The following is a 23,731-nucleotide window of genomic DNA, read 5'->3' on the forward strand; positions in this document are numbered from 1 at the left end:
GAAGAAGGGTTCCTACAGAGAGGCAGCATCACTATCACCTGTACTGAGGGCACCACCTTCTCCAGTGCCACAACTCCTACTTGTGTAGAAATAGGTGAGTATTCAGTACTTTAATCTCGAACTCAACACTAAAACGACCAAATGATGGATCTGATTGATTAATCAAAACAAAAATAACAGGACATGACAATTCAAACGTTTTTAGCTCATTCTTTTCTTGCTACTTCCTTATTTTTCAGCTAAGTGTCCAGCTGGGAGCTACCTTGATATGGACACGTGTGAAGAATGTCTTGATAACATGGTCAGCTCAGAAGGAGCATCCTTGTGTACAACTTGTGAACTTGGCAAGGAACGAAACCTAGGGAGGACCGCTTGTGGTAAGAATTGTTATCGAGAACCGAGCTGAGGTGATTCTATCTTTATAAATGGATAAAGATAGGGTAAGGGTTAAGACGGGATAAGGATAGGGCTGAGAATCAAGAAGGCAAATTCGTGGTACGAGAAGGCAAGAACCGTAAAAATCTGGGTGGTAGTAATTCAATCAAAAATCTGTGGAATGCGTCCAGATATTTAATTTGTCACATCTCTTATACAAGTGTACTTATATGACGATTTCCACATCTTCCAGAACCCAGTGCAACTTATATTTATTTAATTTTAGAACCATGTGAAGATGGAACATATCGGGATGATACTATGACAAGCTGTGAGACATGTGACGCAGGAGGGACACCAAACACTGACCAAACTGCCTGTGGTAAGATAACTTTGAAGCTTATATTATTGTTATGTTTTAAATTTAATTAACTGTGGTAAACTGTACACACTATTAGAGTGGACCCTCAAGCAAGCTACGATTTAGTTATGTTGAAGGTTGCTTGAAAAGGTTAGGGTTGGGACATGAAAACAAAATCGTGGGATAGAACAGCGGAAACCGTCAAAATAACAGTTATTATTGTATCACACAATCAAATTAATCAGATCAACGTGATTTAAATTGATATATCTACAGTGAGCTGCACTGGACTGAAAGATGAGTGGAGAACTACGATCATAACAACAACACAGTTCCCATTAATCCCTGGAAGTGTGGTGGAAGTGTCTTGTTTTGAATCTAAAGCTATCAAAAAAGGGAGCAGCGAGGTTACCTGCACTTCAGGAACGGAATTCACTTTCAAATTTAATGAACCCGAGTGTATAAATCCAGGTATAGAAGCGAACATGCTAAATAACCATAGCATCATCACAAAAGGATTACTCAACTCTTCATACAACCAGGGTATAAGTTTTCATCAGAATCGACAAAAGGGGGTAAAATAATAAGATAAGGCCTAAAGGGAAGAGTTGGTTACTATTTAACAGTAATTTAATAAAATCTTACGAGTTGATGGGCTATGACCAGTAGCTCAGATGATACTGCAACCTAACTTAGATATCTAAATATGTAAATTTACTTTCGACTATTCTGTCCCATTTTAAAATATGAAAATTTCTGAACACAAATTTGTCAGATTGGCTGATCGTTTTGCCCAGAGACCAATTAGTTAGTTAATTGATGATGGTATGAAACCAAATTGAGGTACTGGAACTCAAAATCCCGAAGAAAATTGAAAAGTCATATTGTCCTATTCTCTGTCCCATTTTCAGTTTTTGAAGATGAAATTTCCAGGACCGAAATTTTACAGTTTTGACTGAATTTCTCACCCGCAACCAATTAATCAGTCAACTATAATAGATGGCATATGACACGATTGAAGTGCTGGAAGTTTGATTTCGGTCGGACGAAGCTCACACCAGAAAGGTTAACAAAACGAAAATTCATAATTTCCAATTTCTGTCCCATTTTCAAATAGGAAACTTTCTGACCACAAATTTGACAGATTGGCTGGTCTTTTTGCCCAGAGACCAATTAGTCAGTTAATTATGATGGTATAAAACCAAATTGAGGTACTGATAGATTGAGCAGTCATTCTTAGCAACCTTTTTTTCTAAGTCTCTAAAAATTTTAAGTTGATTCAATCAATTTCAATACAAACTTTTGATGATGATCACAACCTGTAGATACATGAGACATAAGATGAAAATTGTTACGGATACTCCCATGTGTAGCCTTTGTAACACTTACTTAGAAACTATTCCTCATATTTATCTCCATTGTATTCACACAAATAGCTTCATTAAAATACTTGAAGACTTTATCAAAAGGAAAGACGATAGGAACTACAAAGATCCCACTAAAATTAATTTCATGTAATCACACTTCACAAATCATAAACTATTTTAATATTGTTGCCAAATGGTACATGAGCAAAAGATTTCAGACAGGGGAAATGCTGATCTGGCAGGGGTATATTAAATTACTTAAGCTTTTCACTAACAGGAGACAAAATAGGTCACAAAAGTTCTACTGTGTCGATCTTGGCCGATTATGGGGCTAAATGTCCACTCCATTTATATTGCTGTCTATGATATTTAATTATTAATGGTTATTGTTACTATCTTGTAGTACTACTAGCTGTTTTTGTAGTACATGCCCTGCTTCCTTCCTTTCCTAAATTACCTTATAACCTCCTCCTTTATTACACCCTTTTCACTCACTTCATTTCACTCAATTCACTTCATATTTTATTACTACAGTATCTGCCAAAACCAACATGGCCCATGTAGGAAGGGGCCTTGACGTTGTTTCCCACTTGGTCCCATGCATCCCAAGCTGACGGGCGGCCTCCACTATCTAAAAACTTACCTTTAGTGAAGGCCGATGGTCAACAAATACGATGTTAGAGCTTGGTGTGAACAAATCCTGACCTCCTTTTACACCTTTGGGACGACTTTCGCAAATGCGAGAGGAAAGACCCCGAGGAGGGCACCATTGGTTTTGGTAGGTTGCACATTTAAAAAATGTTGAAAAAAATATTGAAAACAAAAATCCCTTTGTCTGCCAGTTTTCAGTTTTTGAAGATGAAATTTCCAGGACCGAAATTTTACAGTTTTAACTGAATGACACGATTGAGGTGCAGGAAGTTTGATTTCGGTCGGACGAAGCTCACAGCAGAAAGCTTAAGTTTAACCAAACGAAAATTCATATTTTCCAATTTCTGTCTCATTTTCAAATATGAAACTTTCTGAACGCAAATTTGATAGATTGGCTGGACTTTTTGCCCAGAGACCTATTAGTCATTTAATTGATGATGGTATGAAACGAAATTGAGGTACTGGAACTCAAAATCCCGAAGAAAATTGAAAAATCATATTGTCCCATTCTCTGTCCCATTTTGATTTTCAGTTTTTGAAGATGAAATTTCCATGACCGAAATTTTAAGTTTTGACTAAATTTCTTACCCGCAACCAATTAGTCAGTCAACTATAGATGGCATATGACACGATTGAGGTGCTGGAAGTTTGATTTCGGCCGGACGAAGCTCACAGCAGAAAGCTTAGCAAAACGAAAATTCATTATTTTCAATTTCTGTCCCATTTTCAAATATGAAACTTTCTGAACACAAATTTTACAGATTGGCTGGACTTTTTGTCCAGAGACCAATTAATCAGTTAATTGATAATGGTATGAAACCAAATTGAGGTACTGGAACTCAAAGTCCCGAAGAAAATCGAGAAATCATATTGATTTCTTTTTGAAACTTTTTGAAGTTGAAATTTCCAGGGCTGAAATTTTACAGTTTTGACTGAACGTCTCACATGCAACCAATTATTCAGTCAACTATAGATGGCATATGAATTATGACACGATTGAGGCATGCTGAAAGTTTGATTTCGGTCGAAGGAAGCTGTCGGCAAAAAGCTTAACAATGTCAGGTGCTCGAATTCAGAAATTTCAAATCTTTAAAATTGTCTGATATCTAGCAACCATGAGCGTGAGTGGTCGGAAATTTAAAACTTTTTCAGTAAAATTTTTGTTCTCCTGTTTGTCACTCGGTTTCGGTCTGGCAAACAAGAAAATAAATTGATATCCGATCGTTTCCGGTCTAGCAGTCAAATCCTTAGACCCTAGTTATCAGTCCTAGTCGTATGTGATTATATCAAATCTGTTATGTGGTCAATGTAGCGTACTCTATCATCTAGATCTATAAAACGGAGTACGATTTACCGGGGCGCCATGACAGCATCTTGATTTCCCGCAAAATCTCCAGTGCTTAGTTACAATGGAGTTACAGGGCAGCCGAACAATTTAGTGGCTGGTGCGGGTCTATGTTATTGCTTTATTGACAAATTAAATAAATAATCGGCTTTCAGAACCACATTTTTAAATGATAGAGGTTAAAATGGAGTTAATTTATAATTTCCGGCAGCCTGAATTTTCCTCTTGTACATACACGGTTCACGTCCGGAAAAATCCGGCAAACCGTAAAATAAATTGATATCAGGCATTTCCGGTCCAATCATGATCCCCTGAATCTGTGGTGTGGTCGAATGCACCACTGCTTCTATCTTTTAAGCTGTCGTTCCAAATTGAATTACAAATTACAAATTACAAATTGAAACAAGTTACTAGGTTTGTCGAAAATGACAGCTGTTCATCATGATAAAATCATCAAATAAAATATTTTACACGCTTTCATGTCATCAGAATGCGTATTTAACTTATACAATCAAACAAATGATCGGAAGAAATATATCTGTGAATCAATTACAATTAAATTAATGTAAACCGTATTATCACTGTAACATAAACAATGCTGTAAGAATCACGTTTAATAACTAAAAACATCAACGATAATATCTTCGTGCTTTTGAGGAATTTAAAAACCAAAAGGAACACATGATTAGAAACATCATAATTAATCATCACCCGAATTATTGTTATTGTCAGATAATTTTTCCGTTTTGTTCACCAGCCACCATGCAGCTCGAAATCTTTCAGTGTCTTTCCTTGCTTTAATGTATCTCTTAAAAGATTATATCTCTATGATTGTGATACTGGTACTTGTGACTGATAAGCGAACAATCACCTTCAAAATGTGAACCACACTCGAAAAATACAATAATCATAAACACAGTGCTTGAATCCGACTGACACAAACCGTAATCAATACAAAATCATCAATGTTGGAAGCATATTATTAGGAGCTGTATTTTCAAGTATCTGTCTGCCAGTGATATCTCTCTCTTTAGTTTATGAAACTCCAGTTTTTTCATCTACCGAGCACAAAACGCTGTTCACCAGTACGACATTATAATTCTTCTCATCGAGGCTACAACACAAGAACTCACTGATATATTTATCACTTGGTCGTCTTTGCTTGATTTGGCTAAGACATGTTTAAGTGGAGATGAATGTTGATTCATGTAGGTTGATATGCTAACTCGGACGAGAGTCACCACAATGCTTCAGCTGTGGGGCACTGTGAAAACTGATCGATGGAACGGACGACAAGACCGAATCTCCCGATCTTGTCGAGCTCAAAGGAGTCTTTTTCACATAGTCCTCGAGGGACAGTTTCTTGAGGGGAAGATCAGCACTTCGCCCCGTTTCCGAGGTGGTGGATCTGTCTATTGAACTGTCATCTCCTACAAATGAGGATTGTCTGGAACAGTCTGGATATTCTGACAGTTCGCTGGAGGGACTGATACAGTTCCCGTTAGATATATCTTGAAGTGAAATCCCCAAATCTTGCAAAAGGTCCCGTTTGTCCTCCCTCAACGGCGAATATTCCAGGTCGAAATTGAAGTCTTCTTCAGCGATCATCTCACTGGTGCTGAGACTCGCAACAGACACGTGGCGGACAATGGGCTTGATATTCCTCTGAAGTTTAATGGAGGTTTAGTTAGCTCTAATTAAGCAGAATAGTTGGCAAAAGGCAAATAGTTCCTGTTCAAAATTAGATTTATTAAATTGGGAGATTTGGACCCGTTGGTTGTTAGGGTGGAATAAATTGGATGGAACCGCGCTCCAGACGGTAGTTAAAATTTAATCGACAGTAAACTGTAATATTAACTGCTCATTCATGAGTTGTTCTAAAACATTACGTTCATAAATTAAGAAAGTCATAATAACTGCTCATTCATGAGTTGTTCTAAAACATTTCAGTCCTAAGACAATTGCAAATTAGAAATATTAATATCAGCATTTAAGTGTTATTAAATTGGCTACAATCGTATGTTCGTGATTACACAGCAGATTCTCATTATATTGATCAGTAAGAGCCTCTCACCTCAGAAGTTGGTGATAACATTGGCGGAGCAGAACCCGGTCTCAAGCTCTCCTCGTCGCCATGTAGTTCGTGTAATCTCGACATTGGCTTCTCACAGAAAAACTTTAGAATGTTCACCTGTTGACGGAATTCGGGTTTGAGCAATTACGAGCCAAAAAAATGGTAAATTTCTACATAATATGGGTCAAATATGTGGTCTACTCAAAGTGGTAGAATAGAATGTTGCATTCTCTTTAATGGGGTAAAATACAGATAATTCAGTGTCCATCTTAGCGTATTCGGTTGTGCTACAAAAAAAGATAAGATAAAATAAGAGAAGAGATAACCGTTCAAATATTACGTCAGCAAGATTTTGAAAGTTTCAAACCCCACCCCTCCCCCGGCCGTACGTCAACAATTGCACACACTGCTATTGTAAAAAATAACATTACCGTGAGAATATTGGTAAACCTAGAAACAACCCCCACCACGCCCTAATAAATTGCTGACGTAACATGTGAATGATCTATAAGTCCCAGAAGAAGTAACCTGTTGCTTAAGGAAAGTAACCTGCTGCATGCTAGTTGTTGTCACACTCTCGCAGGTTTGCTGTCCGGTGGTTACGCAGGGTGGTGGCTTCACCACGTTCGGACCAAACAGCAAACACAAGTTGTTAACGTCCATCTTATTTCGGGGCTGGTACTCCGCGATACTGTTGAAGTAAGGAGATTATTCTTAGTGCTTTCATGCGAAACTGTTGAAGTAACGAGATGATTTAATTCTTAGCGGTTTCATAACAGCAAAAAAACTGCCCGAATGTTTGATTCTCCTAGATTTGTTTTTCCGCAGTTTCTGCTACAGACTCCTAAGAGTTCACAGTTGAGAATAAAAAGAGTTACTCACTATTTGATGTGTTGGATCAGTCTAACTATGACACTGATGTTTGGCTCAGGAATGTCTCCAAAAGCAATCATCATCTTCTCTTTGTCAGCCTCATCTGCAGCAAATCGTTAAGATAAAACCACGTACAATTAAAATCCGTAAGATGAATGTTTAAAAAAAGCATAAAAGTGAAGCCTGAGATCATTTCCTCTGACAAACATTTAAGCCGATTTAAATAATAAGTCAATCAGTTCACTAGTCACCTTGGCTGTCTAACAACTCCACAAAGTCGTTGTACATCTCCACCGGAAATAGAGGTTTAGGTAGTTCTCTAAAGAACTGCTTCACAACTCCAGCCACCACGTTCACTTCCGCTTCTGTAGCCAGGATCTCTCCATTTCTAGCAGCTGAAAATAGCGAGGTTCACTTGGCTGTATAGGTATTTGCACATTCTATATTCACTACGTCTGGTTGTTAAAATCTCCATATTTACTGAATGTTTGAGTCTTAATTGAAAATGTTGCTTAGTGTTGCTTAGAGCAGTTTAGAATGTTGACAAAGGAATGAACAATTAAAGTAGAGCACGCTATCGAGAGTTGAATCAGCGGAATTTGGCAGTTCCTCGGAAGAAGAATATTGCCAGGCACTTTAATCTGACATCTGTCATCAACTTTACAACCCATTAAAGAGCTTACACTCGTCAAAAGCAGATTTGAGTCTGCGTATTTCTCCCACGATGCCATTGACCCGGTAGATCCCTTCCTCCATCACTCCTCGTCTTTCTATCTGCCTGTGGAGCACAAAACCGACGGTTAGATGAACATCTACAATCTACCGTGAAAATCAACAATGAATGATAAAAATTGCGATATAATTGTGGTCAGTCTCCCTGCGGAGAATGTACACACCTGAGGTTCTGTAATAATTTACTGTTCGACATTAACTATTTTTACAACAAAGCACGTACTACTACTACTACGTAAGTCTATCATAAAAAACGTCGGTCTAGCTTAGACCTATACGCTTGTTTGCTATAAACCTACGCGTTTGACGATAAAATTAAAGTGACCAAAGCGAGGTGAAATTCATGTGATCAGACCATATATAAACACGTGCGAGCACGTTAGAGCACTATCTCTATTCTTGAATCATTAGATGGACACTGATTCACTGAATGGACCGAATGTAATGAGAACTTCTCCAACATTCAGAAACGTAAAATATTGAACTCAAGCTCTTTGGAAGAGCTGAAATATTTTAGATAAGATAAAAGCAAACCTGAAGCAGGAGTGGATAATAGGAGGTATTTTCTGTCCCTCAATGAGAGCAAGCTCTTCAAGAGGCACCCCGAATGTTTGATGCTGGGATTCCTTGCGTAATCTGGCTTGCTCTAGTGACAACAACTGGATTGTCAACTTGATCTGACCCTGTATTATTAGAAATTATGTATCAATAACGACATGATCAAATATTAGTTTGTCTTAATATAAACGTTACGATGAAGAATCCATTGAAATTGTGAGTTTTATTTTTCTGAACTTCGAAATTTAGTAAGTACATCAAATCCATAAGTTTACCTTTGGCTGTAGGTTCACTGCTAAAGGTTTAGGACTGTTGTCCTCCAGGCTGTATTCTGCCAGAGTGAGAAGTTTACTTCCGATCTCGAGTGGAGCTGAGAATTTCTTCTTCCCGAAGGCTCGAATCGCAGGAACTGGCAAGCCTCGGCAGGTACACATATCGTCTGGGGGTGAGATTAAGACTATAATAGAGTAAGATTGCAACAAGAAATCTTCAGATTTGTTCACTACGATCACAATTCACAGAGTACTGATCAAGTGAATGTCACAAAGATGATAAACCTAATAAAAGCAACAACTAACCTCGTCCCATATTGGGTTGATGCTCCCTTTCATGAGTTTAGTCTTGTTCTTCTTGCACATCTCCCCATTACAATCAGCTTCGAGGGTGCAGTAGATGTCGGGTTTAGTACCAACCTCCCCACACTCAGTGCCACAAATAACTTGTACTAGAAGCACTCCTGGTAGAATGAGACGTGAGTAAGTCACGTGACTGTTTAGATGGAATTAACTGGGTGGCAAGTGGTATTCTTGATGCAAAATAGGAAAAATGTTGTAGATTTAAAAAATGTATTAAAAAAACTCCGATAATGAGGAAAAACGATCGCAGAGTCCACTTCCAGTACGAAACCATCTTGTACAATGTACAGTCTAAAACATTCATCTTACCATCGTACAGAGTTTCGTCGTCATTATCAACGTCAAGCTTTGCTATCGCCGAGTTTTTACGGAGCTGAAAAACAGCGAATTGCCATCTCTTTTTTGGGGAAATATTGCGAGGAGCACTAGCAGCTTTTGCACTGTCCTCAGTCACTCGCTCGAACATTTAGAATCTTTGAGCTACAAACTCAAAGATGATAGTAAGTAAAACATACTTTTTTCCTTCATTTTTATTTCAAACAAGACCAAAAACATAGACAACAAAAAACAAGCATGAAACAAGAACACACTCAACATGCAAAGAAGTCAAAACACAGAAATATTCACATCTCCCTAACACTACATATTTCAAACGCGTAGAGCAGCAAAGTAACGGCAGTTGTACCTATTATAATAACGGCAATCTTAAACATTTGAGTGTTCTTCTGTAATAATAACGCAACTGCAGGATTGATGCATTACAAGTCACAAAAACTGGGGGTATGGCTTCAACCGGACAGGTCAGGGTTTGGTAAAAAGTGATAACATCTGCTAGTGTGAGATTTGATAACACGGGTCCAAACGGGCTGGAAGTGAAACCACGCAGTGTTTTTTAGTTAGATCATGCAGTACAAGTTCAAGACACATGATCACTATCACGTGTGCACCACAGTACGCCACAAAGTGCACCACAGAACGTGCACGCGTGTGCCACACTTTCATTTGCACTTAATATGCACGCCACAAAACCAACTTGTTTCTTTCTTTTCTTTATCGACTGGTGGTAGGCTATCAGGGTCTTCCGGTCTATTTCAGAGAATGAGATGGCGGGAACACTCGCGCTACGGCCATTTCGACGAGCCTTGCTCATGCCTACACAACAATGAATATGGTATACTTTAGTTTCAGTTGAGTCTACTTTTTAATAGGCTTTTTGTCAGCATGTAAATTTTTTATGTGTTCCCCATTACGATGTCTAAATGAAATATCAGGATCCAACGGGAGACACTACAATTTTTAAACACATAAAAACGTGAACTAAATCAGTATTCACTATCATTACTATAAGATAAGTGTTCACATTTCACAACTGTACACAGCACTAACTTCATAACTTAAGCAATGTAACAAACAGCTTGTCTATTAAATCATAATATAATACTCTAATTTAATCTACTCAAAGCAAGCTTTCTATAACAGCTCAATAACTTGTAACTGGATAACAGAAGGAAAGAACACTGTTCTAGAACAAAATGTGAGCAAGAACAAAACTGATATAGTGCGGCATTGACGACAGCCACTCTACACATTGCGTATCAAAGGCAAACTGACTCAAAACTATGCATTGCAGCCACACATTGTTGCAGTTGATTAATGTTAATTGACACAAAACGATAGTCACACAGCAACGCAGCTAGAGAGAGAGCGAGAGAGAGATACTCCCTGACGAATGTTCTAAGAAAAGCGCAAGAAAGGACGAATTGTGGTGCATGCAATGATTGTAGTTGGAGTTAATTGACTCATGAAGGTAACACGGGTGTCGTTATCCACCGACACCACCTCAAAAATTATACGGTTTCCCGGAAAGAGGCTATTTTAAGAGCATTACAAAAGTACTAATTAGCGAACCTATAAACACTTTTTAGGCTAATCTTGACATTTAAAATGTGACTGACGTAAAATATTCGATAATATGCTAATAAACTATAATTTTGTCAGAAAGAGTTTGTGACGTGAAAATACGTCAACTCTAATTGGATCATTAGGTCTTTTAGAGAAATTGTTGCCTAATGAAAAGTAGTGTTTTTAGTCAGCTAGGGATCAAAGTAAAATATTCATTTTACTCATAAGTCATAAAGAAATGTTGATCCCCGATATAGCGAGACATTAAGACATAAGCAGTAATTTCGGTGTCTGGTTTTGAAGTTTTCATCTGTAGGCGGATCGAACAATGCCAAGATCGAAAGACAAGTTGCTCTCTGGAAACAATAGATGAGAGAAAGATCGATTACTGACTGCAATTAGCAGGAGCACAGTACTGTAAAATCAAAGTGGGAAAGTGTGACTGTGACAACTCCCAACTTTACAACATCAATTAGCGAAACCTTCACAGTTACCGGAGGTCATGTACGATTTTTATTGCTCAATTCTACACAGTCAACGTTAATTTGGTTATTAATTAGTAATTTAGCGAGATACACACTGGAGATAAAATGCACTCTTATATTAGGAAGGGTTCATTATTTTCTGACAGGCTCCGCGAGTTTAATCTGATTAAAAAAGTACGTGATTCTGAGAATTTACGGAGACACGCCCCGTCAGTGTGCAAGTTTCACTAACTCAGTAAGCGATTGGAGCAACGTACTTCATAACTGGTCGGTTCACATTTGGACACGAGCCAGCCAGACAAAAGATATTTTACCAAATTTAAATGGTTTACAACTGTTAACGAGCTGCCTAATAATAAAATGTTAAAATACTAAACGTGGCACCAGTGCACTAAATGGGCCCAGATCCAAAACTTAAGGGACACTAAATGAAAATCACAAAATAAGGAAAAGTTACAAAAGATGAACCCACACACTCTAAAACATATAATATCGTAACACTAGGCTACGACAAAATATAAACTCTAAAGAAGTCGACAAAACACGTGACAGGATAACCAGACACGTGACACGATAACCAGACAGGGTAACTATGATAAAGAGTCTTGGTAACAGCAAGGTTTGTAACCTGGTAACCGTGTAACTATATCAACAGGAGAGAACCGGACTCGGAACACTTACCTTGGTATATCTCTCCAACAGACTTTCCACCTCCGCGTTAGAAAGACTGATGTTTGCTGTGCAGGCCGGAACTGGGAAAAGGTAAGTTATTATATCAGAAAAGAGTTAACAGTAAAGTGATGATCTAGCAGGGAAGTAACAAGGGGAAGTAGGACAAAGAGGAGAAGACGGAGAAGTGAAACAGCAGACAAGTTCAAAAACGTGCAGTTGTTAACTCTATAGTTATCGGAACCTTTGTTGAGTTGCGTTTGGATCTGCCTCATCCATTCGTCTCGTTCTTTCTCGCCGTGCATGTGCATTGTGTACATCTGTGACACGAGATTGATTTAGGATATTTATTTTATTTTGCATTTAACAGCGATGAACTGGAAGTCGATGACAAAACCAAAGAATTTTATTGCACAGACTGTTCTCTAATGACCTAGTGCATAGTTACATTCTTTATAAAATTGTTACTAACCTTTCCTCGCTTGGAAATAATTTTGAAGGGGAGGTTCATATGTAACACGTGGTATTCTTCAATCTTGTCATTAAGCGAGTCTTTCAGTTGTCTGCTCCGCTGTTTCTTAAAACCTCTCATCCGTTTCGAAACAGGCTGAATAATAATAAAATATTTGTATTACCTTTCTTGTTATCAATAAAGGAGATGGCTAACCAAAAGGCTTTCAGCATGACCCTCGAACAAAAGTTACTGTAGATTGCCCTGATAACAAGAAATGCGGCCGCTTTTCTTTTGTGGATGGCCGCTCAATTTCCCGATCAGTGATGGCGTATTTTATCACATTCCATATAACCTGGCGACCCCAGGCTTTAGTGTTCATAAGGTAGGTTATGGAACTGCTGGAGCAACGAGTGCCAAAGGCACGAGTTCCGACAGCTGTTCCATAACTTGAAATATTTCCTCTATTTCATTGGATGCTTACTTGTGGGCACGTGTAAAACCGGTTTTTAGTTACTCAATAAGTTGTTTGTATACTCCAAACAACTTATTGAGTAACGCATTTTTTGGCAGATCTTTTAATTGAGTTTTGAGGTGAGATTGAGAGGATTAACGTGCAAGGACCCGGTCCTATTTGATCTTTTTGTGCCAGGAATTTTCATTTATTTTGATGTCTCATCCATTACGTCTCGTGACTACGCTCCTGTGTCTGGTCCTCTTAATTATGTCAGTTTCCGTTACACCTGCATCAAACCGTGTGTTGGTTGATGGTGCTTGTTCTTAAGGAATGATTAGTCGCCTTAATTATTAGGAGTGAAACAAGCGCTTTATTTAAATCCGCTTTACCAGGTAGTTTTGATAAATAAAACTTGAGTATATTTTCAAATTATTGTTGGTGATAATTTCCTGTTCAAATTTATGAAAGTAGTTCCTTTCCGATCTACCCTAATTTAAAACGTTTAAAATGATACTTCATGCTTGACCCGTGCTGTTCTCTAGAACTATAAGGATGTGAATTGTGAATTTAATCTCATATAAATATTCAAAAAACCGGTTTTACTCTGAGACGCTTGTGAATGGCCATTGCAACAGAGTGCTGTGTCACGGGGGCATGTCTCGTGACTACGTCACTCGACTACCACGTGCTTGTGCCGTACCATAAGCATGCAAATTGCAGATATGGCGGTGTGACTGGCCGAGCTCAGCTAATTCCTTGTTTATATTTCTATGCGACCCTATGCTTATTGAAATCTGTGCATAATAGTAATACTAACTCGAAATACAGAACAAATAATTTACATATCCGCCGACCGCCACTAAATTATATCTTCTACTTCAATTCCATAAATTAGTGCCTAGTGGGATATGTACATGGTGAAAATTAACGACTTACTTGATCATATCAGTTCAGCGCTGCGTACCAACAATAATTTAATTCAGAATGTCGCGCAAAATAACTTTGCGGAGATAGAAACGTGAGCGACAACTCGTTCGTACGACGGTCGCAAGCTACCATATACCATAAAAACCTCGTTCGCTAACCTTGTCCTTGACTCTTTTGTGCCTTCGGTACTTGAGTCATGGATCGGGAAGAAATTGATTTTTCAGTTAAATAAAAATGATGAACTTTCAACTTACGCCTTTATTAACATCCTGAATGACATTTGTGTCTTCTTCTTTTAATAGCCTCTGAAGTTCTCTTATCTTTACTTTCAACTGCTTTAGTTGTATGGTATCCATGAGTTTCCCTGTGATGATGTGAAGAACTATAACACAACGGATGTATAATGAATAACCTAACAATTTTAGAGCTGAAAAAGTAAATGCTTCGTAAAAATCTGGGATATTATCACAATCTAAAAAACTAACCAGGGTCATGAGTAAGTGGAAGTAGGATGTCCGACAGTGGAAGGTACCACTTAGGTAAATATAAACTGGCGTGATCGGACGTTTTGGGCATCCTGGCACAAATCAGCACATCGTTATACAGAAACAAATATCTCATCTTGAGAGCTCCCTTCTCGTTCTGACCTGCCATCATGCCCTTATGTATCAGCTCTCTCTTTCTGTTACTTCTTGTCCTTTTACGTACCTCAGCCTACGGAGTAACAGTTATTTTAACAGCTTTAACAATTTGCAGAACTTTTGAAACATGGGCATTTAATATGAATTAGATCGATCTAGAATTAAATTATATAGTTTTCAATACACGATTCAAATCTAAAAGGCGACTAGTATGCTAGTCCAATTTAAAGACTTATGAATGGGTACAAACCATTATTTTGTCAATCACTGAGGTAATTTCTTCTAATTTATATTCTGCCTCCTCCAGGATAATGGCTTCACTGCTAGGCTCTCCCCCAAGGAGCTGGAGTCGGACATTCTGACAAGATAAAATCTCGGAATTTTGCTCTTGTGATAGGTTTTTTTAACACTCGTTAGTTAAATCTTGATAAGAATTAAGTTTCGAAAAAAACATCATTATTGTGTTTATTACAGTTTGGTTATTTGACATATTATTATTTTGTGTGTGATCATCAGAAAGATACTAAATCCTAATTAACACCTAGGAGTGATGATTACTTACAGATATGAGGTGTTGATATGTTTCAACTTGTCTCAGAGGAACATGGAACAAGTCTGGCAACGATATCTCCACCTCTTTACCGATCTAATAAATAGATCCGTGGTAAATATAGAATAATTACAGCTTCCAGTTGGCCCGACGGTAAAGTATTGGATATTTGACTACCCTATTAGGACAAAATGTTTTATGGAGAATAATTCAGGAAAATATTAAGCCACTTACTTTAATTCGACTGGTTCTAATGATAAATGCAAATAACTAACATTTAAGACATACCTTATCGATAAGTTCTTTAGTCTGAATATACTGTGATTCTATTGTAGACAATGTCTCCATATTGAATGGAAAATCTTTAGCGTATTCAATATAGACTTTAAATTGATTAACCTGAAACAGTTACAATAACACTTCACTGTAAATGGTAGTGACGTGGATGTTCCTCTAAGACTAGTAACAGTTCGGACTTATGACAGTTGTAACCTAGGTTACCACCCAACTGTTAGTATCTGAAACCCTTACTGTCACATTTTTCTGGCTTGCAAAGCAGTTAAGTCGCTATACTGAGGGAGCTTTATCAGTTCGTAGCAGTAGTGTGATGGCTAAATTGAGTAATCCTAATGAGGTAACGAAAGGTTTCTGTGCGGTAAACTAGTTTATCACTAGCTTATCAAGTAGCCTATAGTAAATCTAGGTTTCAGTAGCCTGAATCAAGGAGAAACAAATACCTTTCAATACAACGTTTACTATAGATATAATAGCTAAATTTAGCAGTTATCCTATTACTGCTTTATATTATTACGGGTGAAGAGAAGCATACCATTTCCAAGAAGAGATCCCCAAACAAAATAGGAACGTTACTGCCAGACGCCTGCTTTTTGACGCGATGCTGGGCAGCAATAAGGAAACTCTTGTGAATCATGAGCAGGTGGCAGGGGTGGTGGAAGACGGTGTTAACATTGTGACGAAGTGTGAGCGAGTCTTTGGAGTGTTCTCGTAGTGCTTGTTCGTATTTCTGAGGTAATTAACAGGCGATTAGCGGTTGGCTGGACTTCTCAGGAGGGCTGGTAACACCTTACACAAAATAATTAAACTTATGTTTTAGGAATCTTAAATATTTTAAGAATGATAATAAAAATTGAAAATTAAGAAGGACATTGAATTTTTAGAGTAGGAAAGGACGGTGTAAATATTTTTAAATTATTAAACATTTCGGAGTAAAACTGCTTACCTCGACCAATAATTTCAACTTGTCCACATAACTGCGCTCCAAATTTAAGAAGTTTTCTACCACCACAAGTTTATCAACAGTATCAAAACTGAATAGGGACCCCTGAAAATGTGGATTATAAGTTTCCTCCTGTTTAGAGGCAACAGGTGATCGTTTAAGTAACTTTTGGCCATTCCAGATATTTCCATCCCATCTTTTAGGAACTGTCAGCGTCGAGAAATATTCCTCTGCATTTACTAAACCCCCTTTAATTTCAGAATAAACTCTCAAGTTCGATCAATTTAATTTCATATTTATTTCATGGTTAATTAGATATACGTAAGCGAAATGACGCGAACAAATTCAAGTGATGGTGGACAGTTCTCAGTTGAGATAGAGATGTCATAATGTTGAGTCAACATTCTGAGCCAAGGAATCATAGCTGTAATGCTTACGTAAGAAAGGCCTTGACATCCATCCCTTGTCAGCAACCGTATTTGCTCGATAAATCCTCCCCACCATAAGCGGCTTTAACATTATGTGAATGATCCCTAACTGGACCAATTTAAACGGAAATCAACTATACAAATGTTACATTTCCTCTTTTGCGTAGTATAACCACTGCAAAATGAAATTTAATAGTAGCAAATAGCTCGGGTACCTGGCTTAGAGAATCCTCGTCTCTAAAGACTGAAGATTTACTGCGTATCATTCCTTTTGTGCTGCGAACCTTTTTTCCCAACTTTTCACTTCTTGTCGAGACTGACGATGAGCTCGTCCTGGGAATGATTTTGATATATATTTGACGACAGACGCGATAGTTATCGTGGTCGTTCAATGAACGACGTTCATAGATCAGAGAAGTGTCATGTTTACGCAATCGTGATATTGTAGTATCATGTGGTTAAAACTAAAATGCGCGCAATAAAATTGTGATGACAACTTTAACGCGCAGCAACTTTTATTACAGTAAGATTTGTTGCGCGTACCAAAAGTGACATTTCTCAAGTGAGTGTTTACTTCAGGTTGCTCTGAATTTCACCATATTTGACAGACACTAGTTTAACTCAGCATTTGGATAACTTCAGGCAGATAAATGGACGCAAAGCGAGAGATATTCCTGCTATAGCCCTGGGTAACATGACAGGTCACAGGCGCAAAGTTTAAAAACCTGGTGATCAGCAAGAAGCGGGTATCCGGTATACAGTACGTATATTCGCTTTTACGGGAACAGTTAAACAGAATGACACGAGCTCAGCAAAGTTGCTAATTGCTCCATGCTCATCACCCCGTTAAAAAGGAACTCTGATATGTGGCTCCAGGGCGGCACAGCCTGATTCGTCCGTTACATTATTTCTGCAGTATTTTGGGCGGAGAGCCGGGAGTAACTATGTTATAACATGTGAAATGAATTGACGATCCAACCGCTGCCTAGAAATAATCAAATCAAATAACACTCCTTATTAGGTAGTCACGTGGTATTGAGACTGTTTCAACAAACATGGAATCCCCTGAAATGAGGGTAAGTCCTCAAATAGATGACTTATTTCAGCCCCTACATAATTGCGATCTAGCCTGATATATGTCGTAAAGCATTTAGGTGCCTTTAGGCAAAAGTTCCATATCAATCAAATCAATACCAACGGAGCGTAACACACCAAATGCTTCGAACCGTTCCTTAAGCGGGCATGTATAGCGTGTATCTTGGACACTCTACATATCAGAGTAGTTCACAAATAATATTGTAACTAAAATCATGCCCAGTTCTGACAACCATAGTGAAATGTGTTATAAACATGATAACCAGTCACATACTCAGTATGGCACTATGGAGTACGGGTTGAAATACACTTTAACACAATAGAAGCCACATAATAAATGAACTTGAACGTTAAATTATGTTTCATGGCAGCTGGTCAAATTCTGGAAGTGTAAAAATCTCGACCCGATGGTTCATGGCTATTTCCATAAAAACCAGAATAAAATTACAGTCAAAATAAACGTTTAGTATTCCGTTTACATGTACGATAATCTTCATTACATTCAATCTTGACAGTCACTCTAAAAACTTTCCTCGGCAATCTTTTATAACTCAACAATAAAACTGAGGATCTCTCAGGTTGTTAAAATGAAGCACTATCACGTAGACAGTGCGATAATGGATAGCTCGTAAGAGAGCGGCCACGTTATGAGGATAATGACTACGTTATAGAGGGGTGAACAGAGACTGAAAATCAATATCCAATATATAATATAACAATATCCAGCCGTCAACAGACTGGGGAGGAATGTGCATACTACACTTTTGACTGCCTTAATAGACTGTTAAAGTACTGTATTGCAATAAATATATGCTTGAGTTTGAGAACAAACGGAATTCCTCAATGTTTGGTAAATATAGATTTTGGGAGAGTTCCTACCTTTCACCGTACACATATTTATCTATTTTTAGCTCGTAGACAAGCAAGATACTGACACAAATCAACTACCCAGACACATTTAGAGAGAAAGACAAATAACTAAATAAATACCTCACTAGCTGAATCGTAAAAACCTGACAAATCAGTTTTTAGATCTGGATGTCCGCCTGGACACCAACTTTTTCCATACGTTTACTTTGTTTTCATATTATGTAAAGTATATCTATAATAGGGCAAAGTCTCAGGTAATTATCGCCATTAAGCAATTACAAAAGTCTAGACACTTGGCACGGTGATAACGAGTATGGGAACCCAGAAAAATACCAAACCTTGCCTCTGTTTTAAAACACAGTACGTTACAACTGTGGGTTTTATACTCCCTCTATTCTGAAGATCAATGTGTCTACCTTGCCGAAGCTGTGTAATGCGTCATGGTAAAATATCATCCAATCGTAAGTGGTCGGTCTGATTATAATTAGAATGATAATTGACACAGATATGCGCTTTGAAGCCGACTTGTTACCTAATTTGGTGTGAAAACTTTGATTATCGGTTGTCGTTTGGCACAGTTTGACAGCTACCTGTCTGAAAAAGCTGCGATAAAACTGCACTTAGCCCCTGCTCTTAGCGCTGGATAGGTAATATCAGTTTCAAGAAGCCAATATGATTTCTTAAATACTATTCTTGACAGCTTGCAGGAACCATTTATATCAACAATGTACCTACTTCCTCACGTAAATTATAAGGATTTAAATTAAATAAGATCAAGCGAGCACGTAACAGAAATGGGATGTGGCACGTATAAAAAGGAAAAGTTCACTAATCATACCCGCAGGCACAGTGCCACAGACTGTACTTTAAGGAACTGCCATCTAGGATGAAACCCCAAATTTTGTCTCAAAACGAATTCAGGCTGCTTGGATCAAATTCACGAAATAAAATACCATATCCTACAATTATGACCGTCTTTGAGGATTTTCTATCAAAAGGGATTGACTACTCGAACATCTCACGTTTACCGCCAACTATGTCCAAAATATCAACATTTTATGCTATATTCAATAGAAATATATTCATATCATCATATGCTATATTAGAATACGAAGAAGTGAAGTGGCGAGACGCTGTTATGCCTTATTGAGTCTGAGAGGTTTTCTATCGACTTTTGCCGAACAGTACCGTTACAAACCGTTATCAGTGGTTCTAGTGATAATGTTCGGCGAAATCAATGATATTCAAACAAAATAGTGTTGTTTCGCACAGCTACAGATATTTTCAACAAACAATCTGTTCTTAGTTGAGGTCTTAAATTGACGAGTGACGACAATTCATTGTGACGGTAGCACTTTAAGTTTAGGGGCTTCGACAGACAAAAGGAGAATTTAAGTTAATAAAGAAATTAAGTCGCATTAAACATTTTACCACTTAATACCTTAGTTCTTATCTACAATTACCATTAGGAGTTTTGAATTTAATTTATTGAGCAGATCCAAGATCGCCTAAAGTCACTACATCATAAAACCACATCAACAATTAACCAGATGGAGCGTTAATATTGGCCAGATGTTGCGGTACACTAATTAATAAACACACAGTTCTCACCTTTAAAACCAATACCAGCAATACAGCGACGCTAAGTAAAAATGTTGACACCACAGTCTATAAGCCCTGTATGTATTACCTTATATGGTAGTAAAACAGTAAACGGTAGGCAAGATACTCCATCAAAAATAATGGGTGGGACAACTCCCATGGTTTAATTACGATTATACTACAGCGGTAAAGCTTTGCACGTGCAGCTTTAGAACGAATAAACTGCGTCAGAGGGGCGCGAGGAAGCATTTAAAAATGTTTGGTTTCTCGTTCTAACGTGCAGCTGAAATTAAATGGTGAATTATATTTCAGACGATATGAGGGAAACAGACCTACTCATGGCTGTGCTTTAAAAGGACAAATCACCGTCGCAGCTAGGCTTTCTTGGAAAGATCTGTGCATTAGAGGTCGCGGTCTGCCTTCTTTGTGAACAAGATGCTCACATTTCAATAAACGTTGAGGATAACGTGCGTTTGGGAATCCATTACTCATTAGTCATTCCTGACGTCATATCTTAACATTCCTAACGTCATATCTTAACATTCCTGACGTCATATCTTAACATTCCTGACGTCATATCTTAACATACTAATACTACTACTACTACTACTACTACTACAACTACTTAAAACATGAGTAACTTACTAACTCCCACTACATCAAGAATGTGTCTCCTCACATGGTCGACAAATGTGGTTTCGCAAGCGCTAATAGTTGATATTTATAGATATCTTACACAAATTTAAATCGCTGTAAACACACACGCTCGGCAACAACCCTGTCAGAGCACAAGTTCATTTTAATTACAACTCCTAGCGGCACCCACATACTTCAGCCTGGAAGTTAGTCTGAAGCAGTATACAAAGCATACAAACTCTAAGTGGAGCGCCAGCAAGGATTCTTCCTGCGTCTACGTGTTCCTAACACTGGTTACTGGAATCCCAAATTATGGGTTCAAAACTATTAGTTCACTTATATCCGGGCTATTTTCTGACGTCCCTGCCGCGCTTCTATAAACTCCAATATCTAGCCTCTGATCGTGGGACAATTTAACCGTGTAGCAAAGGATTGTCAATTGTCATCATGGAGCGTGGATTATTTTAACTTTTTTCTCTCTCTCGTTGAAACAAGTGTGACACTCTCTGAGGAGTGAAGCTAAAGAAAAGTCTGACTACATTTCAGAAGTTACAAGTGGAGCGTCACATGTAGAGAGAGAGATGACACAACAGATACATTACAACAATACATTTGTAATTTAGGGAGAGCTGGCGTTATATCATCACGACAACCTCTGCAGAGGTCAACAGTTATATCGTAAATCCCAACTTAAGTTACAGCTGTGACGTCACCAAGTAAAGACGGAGTAAACCTGAGATCCTGTTCCGTTACAAGTGTGTGTGTGTGGGGGGGAACCATTGTACTCACCCCTCTACTTACTCCTTACACACGCGAGCCGCAGAGAGAGAGAGAGAGGCCCCGAGGTATCTTATTAAGTGATATACAGAGAGGTACACACGAACTCGTGTGAAACTCGACACCGGGAAGAGAGAGGGTCTTTGAAAGACTCGTGTATTGTAGTAGTATTGAGCGGTGAATTGGTATATTATAATGACTTAAATTATCTCAGAGATGTTGCTTTTTATAAAGAAGCCTGTTGAATAATGGAGATAATAATATTACTTTACTTCCTTAGACAAAGATTTGACAGCGCTATTGTGTTTTTAACAACATTAGCTGTTATTCAGAATTTTAGTATAATACATGTGCTGTGAAATGTGAAGAGTAGGCTGTGAACTGTGGAGTGTAAACTTGTAGCGCTGTGCTGTGAAATGTGAAGAGTAGGCTGTGAACTGTGGAGTGTAAACTTGTAGCGCTGTGCTGTGAAATGTGAAGAGTAGGCTGTGAACTGTGGAGTGTAAACTTGTAGCGCTGTGCTGTGAAATGTGAAGAGTAGGCTGTGAACTGTGGAGTGTAAGCTTGTAGCGCTGTGCTGTGAAACTGAACTGTGGAGTATAAGCTTGTAGCGCTGTGCTGTGAAACTGAACTGTGGAGTATAAGCTTGTAGCGCTGTGCTGTGAAACTGAACTGTGGAGTATAAGCTTGTAGTGCTGTGCTGTGCAACTGAACTGTGGAGTATAAGCTTGTAGCGCTGTGCTGTGAAACTGAACTGTGGAGTATAAGCTTGTAGCGCTGTGCTGTGAAACTGAACTGTGGAGTATAAGCTTGTAGCGCTGTGCTGTGAAACTGAACTGTGGAGTATAAGCTTGTAGCGCTGTGCTGTGAAACTGAACTGTGGAGTATAAGCTTGTAGCGCTGTGCTGTGAAACTGAACTGTGGAGTATAAGCTTGTAGCGCTGTGCTGTGAAACTGAACTGTGGAGTGTAAACTTGTAGCGCTGTGCTGTGAAACTGAACTGTGGAGTGTAAACTTGTAGCGCTGTGCTGTGAAACTGAACTGTGGAGTGTAAACTTGTAGCGCTGTGAAACTGAACTGTGGAGTGTAAACTTGTAGCGCTGTGCTGTGAAACTGAACTGTGGAGTATAAGCTTGTAGCGCTGTGCTGTGAAACTGAACTGTGGAGTATAAGCTTGTAGCGCTGTGCTGTGAAACTGAACTGTGGAGTGTAAACTTGTAGCGCTGTGCTGTGAAACTGAACTGTGGAGTGTAAACTTGTAGCGCTGTGCTGTGAAACTGAACTGTGGAGTGTAAACTTGTAGCGCTGTGAAACTGAACTGTGGAGTGTAAACTTGTAGCGCTGTGCTGTGAAACTGAACTGTGGAGTATAAGCTTGTAGCGCTGTGCTGTGAAACTGAACTGTGGAGTATAAGCTTGTAGCGCTGTGCTGTGAAACCGAACTGTGGAGTATAAACTTGTAGCGCTGTGCTGTGAAACTGAACTGTGGAGTATAAACTTGTAGCGCTGTGCTGTGAAACTGAACTGTGGAGTGTAAACTTGTAGCGCTGTGAAACTGAACTGTGGAGTGTAAACTTGTAGCGCTGTGCTGTAAACTGTGGAGTGTAAACTTGTAGCACTGTGAAACTGAACTGTGGAGAGTAAACTTGTAGCGCTGTACTGTGAACTGTGGAGTGTAAACTTGTAGCGCTGTGAAACTGAACTGTGAAGTGTAAACTTGTAGCGCTGTGAAACTGAACTGTGGAGTGTAAACTTGTAGCGCTGTGCTGTAAACTGTGGAGTGTAACCTTGTAGCGCTGTGAAACTGAACTGTGGAGTGTAAACTTGTAGCGCTGTACTTTGAACTGTGGAGTGTAAACTTGTAGCGCTGTACGGTGAAGAGTGGACTATAAGATTTGTGGTATAGTGTGATGCTAATCTGCTATGCTGCGAGTATACGGTCAGCCGTCTGTCGGTCAAAGAACAAAGTGTTCTAAGTGTTTGTGCTATAAACTATAAAACTTAGTTTAAGCCAGCAGCTGAGAGGCAGTAGAA

At 38.6% G+C, this 23,731-nt stretch overlaps 1 protein-coding gene across 4 annotated transcripts in view; it reads right to left on the reverse strand.

Moving 5' to 3' along the window:
- Positions 1-4,509: 4,509 nt before the first annotated feature.
- Positions 4,510-23,731, reverse strand: part of LOC134826354 (breakpoint cluster region protein-like) — a 29,655-nt gene continuing 10,433 nt past the window's right edge. For 2 of the 4 annotated variants that reach the window (XM_063838692.1, XM_063838694.1), the window contains 21 exons: positions 16,934-17,051; positions 16,294-16,395; positions 15,883-16,077; positions 15,342-15,452; positions 15,066-15,149; positions 14,754-14,861; positions 14,348-14,576; positions 14,117-14,226; positions 12,500-12,634; positions 12,272-12,347; positions 12,040-12,110; positions 9,281-9,344; positions 8,915-9,072; positions 8,612-8,775; positions 8,313-8,461; positions 7,730-7,824; positions 7,298-7,441; positions 7,056-7,149; positions 6,702-6,864; positions 6,174-6,290; positions 4,510-5,764 (listed from right to left, as the gene is read on the reverse strand). In XM_063838692.1, coding sequence (XP_063694762.1) covers positions 8,632-8,775; positions 8,915-9,072; positions 9,281-9,344; positions 12,040-12,110; positions 12,272-12,347; positions 12,500-12,634; positions 14,117-14,226; positions 14,348-14,576; positions 14,754-14,861; positions 15,066-15,149; positions 15,342-15,452; positions 15,883-16,077; positions 16,294-16,395; positions 16,934-17,051 — 1,705 coding nt within the window. In that variant the 3' untranslated portion in view covers positions 4,510-5,764; positions 6,174-6,290; positions 6,702-6,864; ... (3 more) ...; positions 8,313-8,461; positions 8,612-8,631. The remainder of the gene's footprint in view (positions 5,765-6,173; positions 6,291-6,701; positions 6,865-7,055; positions 7,150-7,297; positions 7,442-7,729; positions 7,825-8,312; positions 8,462-8,611; positions 8,776-8,914; positions 9,073-9,280; positions 9,345-12,039; positions 12,111-12,271; positions 12,348-12,499; positions 12,635-14,116; positions 14,227-14,347; positions 14,577-14,753; positions 14,862-15,065; positions 15,150-15,341; positions 15,453-15,882; positions 16,078-16,293; positions 16,396-16,933; positions 17,052-23,731) is intronic. The other 2 variants (XM_063838693.1, XM_063838695.1) reach the window with 1 other exon arrangement.

Source organism: Bolinopsis microptera, chromosome 2, assembly GCF_026151205.1.
Source record: "Bolinopsis microptera isolate Bmic1 chromosome 2, MBARI_Bmic_1.0, whole genome shotgun sequence".
NCBI lineage: Eukaryota > Metazoa > Ctenophora > Tentaculata > Lobata > Bolinopsidae > Bolinopsis > Bolinopsis microptera.